Raw genomic sequence first — 9,865 nt, forward strand, 5'->3', positions numbered from 1 at the left:
AACTCCAAAGTAGGCAACGTGAAATCATTGTGAATGTAAATAACATTCTTTAACTTTGTATTTTCAGCATTTTTTTTATTTGAAATAATTAAACACATATGAATGATTTTCTTTTGTTTGTTGTTAGTTGTAATATTATTTTGATAAATTAATTTGCTATATTATTTTTTTGCTAAAGATTATTTTTGATTTTAAATATAATACCATCTCTTTATATTATTTTTCAATCTTAATAACTTTAAATAAAAGGATTTACGCAAGTGCGTTATTGCCATAAAATTAACACTTCTGGAAAAAGTTGTCAGAATAAAACGTATTTTTAGATACGATTAAAAAAATCGAATTAAAGTTATCATTTATTGCAAAGAAAAATACAAGTTTTATTACCCTCTTGAACCACCTCTAACGCAAATAAAGGAGCATTTATTGCAATAAAAAATACAAGTTTTATTACCCTCTTGAGCCACCTTTAACACAAATAATGCATTTATTGCAATAAAAAGTACAAGTTTTATTACCCTCTTGAGCCACCTCTAACGCAAATAAAGGAGCATTTATTGCAATAAAAAATACAAGTTTTATTACCCTCTTGAGCCACCTCTAACGCAAATAAAGGAGCATTTATTGCAATAAAAAATACAAGTTTTATTACCCTCTTGAGCCACCTCTAGCGCGAATGAAAGACAGTTGGTCATGGACGCAGGTAAACCCTTTATAACCTCGTTTCACAGTTGTAAAAACTCTGCTAAATCGACTGAACGTGGAAGTTGTTCAACTTGCCGTCATAGATAAGCTCGTTCGGTGACAAAACTGGGAATCAAGTAGGACAGGAAAATGTGGCGGAGGCAGTCTTGTGACACCCTTGCTGTGTGTGACTCAGCATTGTTTTGATGAAAAATGGCTTCACAAATAGCTGAAGGATGTCGCAAACGTATTGCTGGGCTGTTATGATGCCGTGAATCAATATTACGGGTGATCGTTAGCCTCCCACAGTTAGTTTGACAACAAGGGGATTCTACCCCATTATTCGTCTACCACTCATCATCGTTGCGTCAGGATATTTTACGTCAGCACTGTGATCGGGGCGTCAGCACTGCGATCGAGAGCAAAATTCGCATCAATCAGCCACCGCTGGGATCGAACCTAAGTCACACCATTGGAAGAAAATGTATTATCCCTGAGTCCCCACGAGTCTAAAGAAATTTTAAAGAAAACATTCAGTTATCAAATCGTTATTGATGCAGTTATTACTCATTGAGTTATTTTACATCAAAATTAAAGATGCCCGTAATTGAGGCAACTATTTGAAAGAAAATTATGATGCAGCTACGTACTATTATATCTGCAAATGAGTAACCCTTAATATAATTAAGATAAACTATAAAAGGTATAAAAACTGGAATACTAAATAAGATTTCGGAGAAAAGGCTGAGTGAAGCAAGCTGGGATTTGAATGACGTCAGCAGTTTCGTGGATTGGCGAGTGACAGGGACTGGAAACCTCTAATGCTGAAAGTTAAGATGGTGCAAAATTTCAAGGGGGTTTTTTTATTAAAAGAGTTTGTTATTTTTAATTCTAATTTTTTAATGATTGAAAAAATACAGTGATATGTTACTTGAAGCTGTACCAATATCACGCATGCGCAAAATATCGTGACATCAGGGCGGTTTCAGGTGACATCTGAAGCTGAGTCGTCGCGTATAAGTTTTCTGGCTGAGGGGCTGCAAGCTTTATAAAGTGAAGGTAGTAGCTTTCTTAATAAGAAGATGTTAATAGCTCATTTCTGTGTTCACCGGCACTTTCGAATGTTTTACAGTGTATTGGTTAAATTTAACTTTTAAATGTTAGAAATTTTCCTTGGGGAAATAATGCCAAGTGAAAAGACAGAAGAAGAGCCTTCGCTCAACATTAAAGATATCTGTAACTTTTAATAGGCAATACCATGAGACCAACTTGAAAAACAGATTCATTAGGACAGGTGATCACCAAAATCATTCTGCATTGTTTGCGACAACCAGCTCTCAAATCAGACAATGAAACCTTCAAAACTGCACCTTTAACTCCAAACACCATCGATAAAAAGAATAACTTTTGAAAGAAAGAAAGGACGTAAAAGGTCCACCACATCATTAAACGAGTATCATTTGGTCGCTAACTGTATTGCTAAGGCTAAAAAGCTAAATTATTGATCTCCATTAAAGGCATTCTAAGAGAGACTTCTGTGGGAAATAAAGGAAATAGACATTGTTGGAAAGGCACGCACTCCAATCTACAGATAGCGACAGCAAAGCAAAGCTACTTGTTTATGTGTGATCAGAAGAAGTGAGCAAAATAAATACCCACAATGATTTTAGTTCAATTGATTGGATTTTTATGAATTACGTGTCAAACTTAATGGTTCTAGGGGGTGACTTATATGCTATTTAGTTCTAGCTGTTAGTTAAGTTATGAAATCAGACACAAAACTGTACTTTATTTGAATAAACATATGATTTTTCTTTACCTATTTTGATTCCAGGGCCCTTAAAATACGGGGACAGCAGAACAAATTTCGAAAAAATTGGATCAGGAATTGGGGTCCTTGGAAGCTATATATATTTCGTGTAATCCCTAAAAAAAGGTCAAATGCTATCGCCATAGCAGGTGGAGTAGTTTAGGATAGCCATAAACTAACTGCATGATCGTCAAGAGAGAAATACTTAGTGTTTCTCCGTTGCTAAGTAACCCAGCTGAAACAATAAGAAGAATGAAATAGAAACTGAAACCATATCTTGGTTGGGGAATTCTTTCTTTTTAATTGTTAATAAAAAAAATGTCTCGAAATAACTAGGCAACAGACATTTTTCAAGTTTATTTCTGCCCAAAAAGCAAACGTTAGTTTTCATCTCCTTGGAAAATAAAATTTTAATCAGTATGTAAATTCTTTGTGACTTTTCAAGTTTGCAGTATTTGAATATATGAACTTTTTATATGGTATTTGTATTTTTTAAGTTTTTAACTTTTTAAAATATCAAGACCATAAACGAAACCTAAATTTGCATTAATTATTTTAATTATATACTGATTTCACGAAAAAGATCCCGTAAAAAATGTAGAGTATTTGGAAAAGATAATAATGCACATTCACAAGGTTTTATATAATTCACGATATTACTTTTTTCTATAATTAAAGAAATTAAGGAAAGTTACGAGGCATTTTATAAACATTGAAATATGTATGTTCTAGAATGTAGCAAATATGTGAGTTATGTAGCTTTCTTTGGCTATAGATAAATTGTAAAATTATTTGATGAACATACCAATTACAGCTTTAAAATTATTTGTAATTTGTAATAGTAAATGTCTTAGTATATTTTATTTTAATAATGATAAAAATCTAAAGTTAGAAAAAGAGCAGTTTTTTTAGATTATTCTAATAATAGCACTGTTTTTGAATCTCTTTACAATTTTCTATTTTCAGAAAAGTATATCGAGCATTTTTCTGATATAACAATATTTTGTGAATTATGCTAATGTTTAGAAATAATATTAACAACTTTTTGAAGTAACTTTTTTTCAATATTATCTTTTTAAAAGGGCAAGTTAGAGGGTGAGAATAAGTTTGATCGTCAAGATAAAATTGTAGTTCCAAATTATTTTGTCCATTTAAAAAGAAAAGCAACCTGCTGTAATTTTATGCGTTGCACATTTACTTTCTATTGCTCAATAAATAAAAAACAATAAAAAAAGACGATCAATAATGTATCTTCAGTTTTCGAAAAAATAATATGCTTCGTAAATAATCAGCTGTTTTGCATCGAGTTAAATTTAAAGCAGCAGAATGCTCTTAATTTCCTAACAAGACTTAATTCTCAGCTAGCTGCCAATAATTCTAAGTTTTCTTTTATTAAGAACTTGTCAATAATTTTAAAACGAACGTTCACTTTAAAGGAAAACCTGAATTAAAGAACTAAAAAAACATTATTAGTATATTATTGAAAATTATTTACGTGGTAGTATAAAAACTTTTATTTTGAAAAATGTAATTAAATAGATGTTAAAATTGAACTATGAAACACGCATGGCCAGGTAATTAAAAAATTTATTTTAAGTTTCAGGCGTTTAAGACAATATATTAGTTGTGGCGAAATTTTAAGATGTTTAAAAATGTCGGCTACGTATTCATCATTTATTCTCTTTCTAGTGTCATGAAATGTCAAAATACGATTTCAGATGATCATCGTTCATATTACAATTTTATCCAAGAAAATATAACGATACCTTTTATAAAACGTATACATTAATTTAAGCTGTAATTGCTAGATAATTATAAAATATATATTGAAAAAATTTAGAAATATATTATTCCAAATCTAGGCATATGTATGTATATTATTGAAATTGTACAATTATTGAAATATTATTGAACTAAAAAATTAATTTAAAGAAAAAAGGCTGATGTAAATTATATTTTATCAGAAACATGCTTTTATAAAATACGACATTCGTTGAATATAATGTTTTACTCAAATCTTTTTACTAAATTACTAATAAATTTTCAGACGACTTAAAAAGAAACAATGTATTTATAGTTTTTTAAAAAAAAGATTAGCAATTGGCTATTAGCGAAAAACTAACATGAAATTTTTTGCTACGCAGGCGTAAGCCAAATTCCTTGTAAGTTAATTATTAATCAACTCATTTACATATTTCTTCATTGTCACTAAATTATTTTTTTAAAAATAACATTAATTTTTCTCGGCTTCTACTAAATAAAAACACTTGAAATTTCAGATTTCTCAAAAGAGAAATATGTAGGTATAAAAAATAATTAATGTTAATAGGGTATAAAAAATATATGCCTAATAATTCAAAATTTTTTCATCCACAATTAAATTAAAAAATAAAAAATTATAACTAACTATTCAAGTGTTCAAATTGAAATGTTGATTCAAATGCTAAATGTTGGTGTGTTATAATTAATTTAGTAGCAGACAGTGTGTCCCCTGATGAAGTGCTGTTTTTGCTACCATACATATCTTTATAAATTCTTCTTTTTTTGCTTGATTTGTGTTTCTAACTTTCTAAATTGTTCAAGTTAATTTTTATTAATAAAGAATGTGTGAAAAAGTACCGTATTTGAGACAGTGTAATTAACGAAACATCTTCTAGATTCATCTGGGGAATACTTTCCTCCACATTAAATTAAATTAAATAATACGAGTACCATCTCTTTCATTTCATTAAAATATATATACTTGAATGATTTTACTGTCTTTTATGACCACATATTGCATTTATACGAAAGGTTACTTCAAAAATATTTTTAAAAAAACATTGTGGAAAAAAAACTAGTAACATTTTAAGTAAAAAGAAGCATTGAATATAAATCGATTCCTTCCTGTGCTTGCCTTACAAACTTAAAAAGCAGTTAGTTGGAAACAGGCTCGTATTCTCTAAAAATTAAATTGGTCATTTAAAAAAACATTGAAATCCAAAAGCATTGCTAATTGTACAAAAAAATTTAAAATCAACGCATCAAATTTTTCTTTGTGAATATTCTTTTTAATCATTAATGATACATTAAAAAAATTTTAGAAATGTACGAAAATCTTCATTATCTAAAGAAACCATTTTTTTCCGACTAATAAGCCCAGAAATTCCTTTTAATAATAATAAAATAAAACTTGAAACAGTAAAAACTTGAACAGTAAAATAAAATCTTGAATAAGAAATTGGATTAGAAAAGTTACGTTAAAATTTCTCAATACTTAAGTTACTGAAATTATTTTTCTCGAAAGAAAAAAAAACATTCCAGAGAGGTACCATTTCAGAAAAAAAAAGTTTCATTATTTCTCTCACTTCTGAATATTAACATTTTCAAGTAATAACTTAAGCATTAAGGATCATGTAAAACTTGTATCAAAATGATAGTATTTCGTTTAAAATTAGAGTTTAATTGCGAATAAACTACGCAAATTGCAATATAAAATCATTCGATATTACATACTCTAGGTTAGCGATTCCCAGTAGATGTTCCGCAGAACTCTAGGTTTCCGTAAGAAGTCACAGTGATTCAGTAAGTTCGGACTTTTTTTTTAAACCAGCAATGCTTTTTTTAAACCTGTAATAGGTTTGCACCCAACCAATAATCTATTATTTATTTAATGTTTAGGTTACTTTTATTAAATTATTCAATATGAAAAAAGAAGGAGTAAGATTTAGTTTTTTTTTTCCATATGTATATCTCTTCCTTTTCATGCATTTAGCATAATTCTTTCGCATCAAACTTTACAATTCAGAATGAAATAACCAAGTTCAAGAATAAAGAATTATTTTTCACTGATAACCAATCAACAGTTTTAAAAAAAATTTTTTTTTTCAAAACGATAATCCAGTTTGACTAAAACGTCAACTACGCTGCGTTTGATAAATACGCCAAAAATGACTCGATAAAAAGCCGCCGCAGACCTATGAATTTCATTACGATTATAAAACCTAATTTCCCGTTATTAATGAAACATTGAATAATTTTTATTCTTCACATTAAGTGTTCCCAGTATATCACCGAAGATTCGGCCAAATACCCGAGCGGTTAGCGTGCCTGACTTCGAAGCTAAGGGTTGCTTGTTCGAATCCAGCTCAAGGCATGTCTGTTTCTCTCTGAGTGTTGTCCTCTGTAGTGTTTGATGTGTGAATGTGGCCGAACTGGTATGTGTGGCAGTGTAGCGTGGGTAATAATTACTCATCTCCGTGACTTTGGTCACAAGCTGCTCACTAGGCAACGCAAAATGAGCAACACTTCCAGCAACTTTCATAGCGAAGAACGATATGTTCAGTGCCTGCCGTTTAAAAAAAAGTAGATCACCGAAGTCAAGCAACACTGGCTGCGATCAATGAGCGGGGTAGGTGACCACTTTAATCACCCTGCGAAGTGACAGAGGATGCGCATTAAACTATTCTACCATAAAGTACTCGACTACCCAAAGTTGGGGAGCCATCTTCTACGCAGATGATGAAAATTGTGATGACATGTTTTTGGATCATCTTGAGGGATGCTTTAAAGACTGTAGCCCATTAGGAAGCTTTAGCGTGACGTAAATAAAGTGCTACTCACAATAATTTATTTTTATAACCGTCGTTGAACAGCAGACTGAATTTTCAGCTTACGACTATCAATGTTCAAGACAGAAGACAAGGGAACTCTTGGATCAATCATTGGGAGAAATGTGCCTTCGTGGCGGACTTCTTGGTGGAACTAACCCGCGTTTGCGTTACATGGTGAGGAAAACTACGAAAATCTCCTACAGTTATCCTGACGGCAAGGGGACTTTAACCCATGATCCGTGTACAACTGAGGATGTTTTACGCCAGCACTGTGATCGATACGAGCTGGGTGCTGAATTTGAATCAACCAGCCTTTGCCGGGATTCGAACCCGGTTTACCTCATTGGGAGACGAACGCTCTCTGAGCTCCTATGACTCTATTAAATGTTTTCAAAATAATTCGAATTTTTCTTTTCATCTTTTTTAGCATATTCAAACCTGCTAATAAGCATTTTTTTTAAATCGCGATTCCGCCAAAAGAAGCTCGATCGCTTAGTGTTTCGTTAGGTGAATTAAAATTGGGAACCTCTACCCTAGGTAACAAAATCAAATGGTACATAATCTCTAGTTATCCCTCATGCTTTCCCGGCACTTACTTAGACCATTATCTTTAAGTGTGTATGGATCAGGAAAATTATGCAAAAGGTTGCACATTTAGGAATCTATCGGGAAAGAAAACATCGAAATATGTTTACCACGGGTTATAAACTATGACTGACGCAAAGGCGAGGAGAAGAAATAAACAAAAAAGGAATAGGTTACAAATCTCTGGCCCTCATACTTATTTAACTCTAGGTTTTCTTAACAGCTAATTTTATAACAGGATATTTTGCATAAAACTGACACTTTAGTGAAATTTTATATAATTATTTTCATTAATTTTTATAACAGATAATCTTAAATGGGTATTGAATACTACACAAAAGAAATCCAATAGTTTTTTTCCTGAAGAAACTTCATAAATTTCTCGAGATATTTAAAATTAATTGAATATAGTAGGAAAGCTACTGAGTTTATAATCTAAAAAAATGTGCTGCATGTTTAATAAATATTCTCACTTCAATAAAAATGAATACGATCTAGATTTTTTTTTTATGCAAAATACGTTAAATCGATTTTTCAGGACAAATTTTAGAGGAAAATAGTTTCAAAATTAACCTATGTATTAAAATTATATATATTATCGTTTGCTGAAACAGAAATGATATGTTTAAATTGTAGTAAACGATGTTCAAAATGTCTTTTATAGAATCAATTAAGATATTTTATGCAACAACAATGCTTAAATTTTACTTAGCATGTATTGTTTGAATTTAATTAAAAAATTTAAATTCATATAATACATCGCTAAGTAAATCAGCTAAAATAAATCGAATACGAAATATAAATATTATAAGATACAAAAAATGAGGTATAAAAAAATTGAATATAAAGGATTCTTTAAACCACAGCTAGATAATATTTTGAAGCAATTAAACATCTTCATTTTATTAGATCACAATACTAATATTCGATCTCGTTAATATTGAATAAAAATTATGTTTATTAATGCAATGAAACGTAAGTTTTTGCAGGAAAAAATAGTTTTTTCTTTACTTACAAAATTAAACCAGGAGAATATGCTATAAAATAAAGAACCTGATTTAATAGACACCAAAACATATCACTTTAAAGCAAATATTAGTATTTAAGGGATATTTATAGCTAAAAAGTTTATTGATTATTGAAATTAAAGATGCAGAAAAAAATTCTTCAATGATTTTACAAATTGCGATTTCACATTTCATGCAAATCATCAAATTATTCATTGAATTAACAGAACTGTTTTGATTATAAACAAACGAAATAATCTAAATAGAATGCATTGTTCTACTTACTCCCTGCATTCCTTCGAATATGCACAATTGAAAAATATTATAGCAATGAAGAGCAAAAATGGGCTCTTCAAAATCATCCTCGATCTTGTTTGACAGACTATTTTCACAACAATTCTCGCATCACCTGTAGATGGCGGCAGTTTCGTTTATTCTTAACCAATCAGAATTGAAGTTTCCTGCCGGCGCCTCATTGTAAAAGATGATCATTGCACGCACGTGAAGAAAGGCATCTTGGCAGGGAATTTTGTGAAGTCATCCCTTCCAAAGATGTTTCTTCTTCAAGATGAAGATCCTCAGTACATTCAAAGAAAAAGTCAATTCTGTTCTGAGAATGATTGAGTGGTTTTTAATTGGAGTGTAAAACGTAATTTATTTATTTCCACACCTATTATCATGAATTACGAAGTCTCGACAGTAGAAACTAATAATACATGTAGTGTCACAATTTTTGAGTGTTTAATTATAGTACAAATTTAAGTCGGAAAATTACAAAAATAAATTATTCCTAATATATTGGCCTCACGAAATTATAGCCTCACCCAAATATACCGTTATTGATATTTTCTGAACTTTTTATGACACTTTTCTGCATCAAATCTAACACTATTTGTTTCTCAATTAAATAATCATAGTTTTATAATCTGTCTATGGATTAAATATTTATGAAGTTAATACTTCACGACAAAAATAATGAAAGTGTTCAAAAGTTCCCTGTACCGAAATATCTAAAATTATATTCTAGAATTTTATGATTTTAAAAAGGTTAGTTAAAATTACAACTCAGGTTATATTAGCCTGCTCTAAAAAATGTAATTTCTTATAAAACTAACACTTCCTTTCTGTATATTGTCTTAAGATACTTGAACTTGTGAAGATTTTGTTAAGATCATTATCGAATCAAA

At 30.3% G+C, this 9,865-nt stretch overlaps 1 protein-coding gene across 1 annotated transcript in view; it reads right to left on the reverse strand.

Moving 5' to 3' along the window:
• LOC107436394 (glycine receptor subunit alpha-1) overlaps positions 1 to 9,116 on the reverse strand; it is a 96,147-nt gene extending 87,031 nt beyond the window's left edge. The window contains exon 1 of the mRNA XM_087155451.1: positions 8,964 to 9,116. Coding sequence (XP_087011577.1) covers positions 8,964 to 9,040 — 77 coding nt within the window. The 5' untranslated portion in view covers positions 9,041 to 9,116. The remainder of the gene's footprint in view (positions 1 to 8,963) is intronic.
• Positions 9,117 to 9,865: the final 749 nt, after the last annotated feature.

This window comes from Parasteatoda tepidariorum, chromosome 11, assembly GCF_982258835.1.
Source record: "Parasteatoda tepidariorum strain Cologne lab strain chromosome 11, Ptep-v5.0, whole genome shotgun sequence".
In the NCBI taxonomy this organism is placed as follows: Eukaryota; Metazoa; Arthropoda; class Arachnida; order Araneae; family Theridiidae; genus Parasteatoda; species Parasteatoda tepidariorum.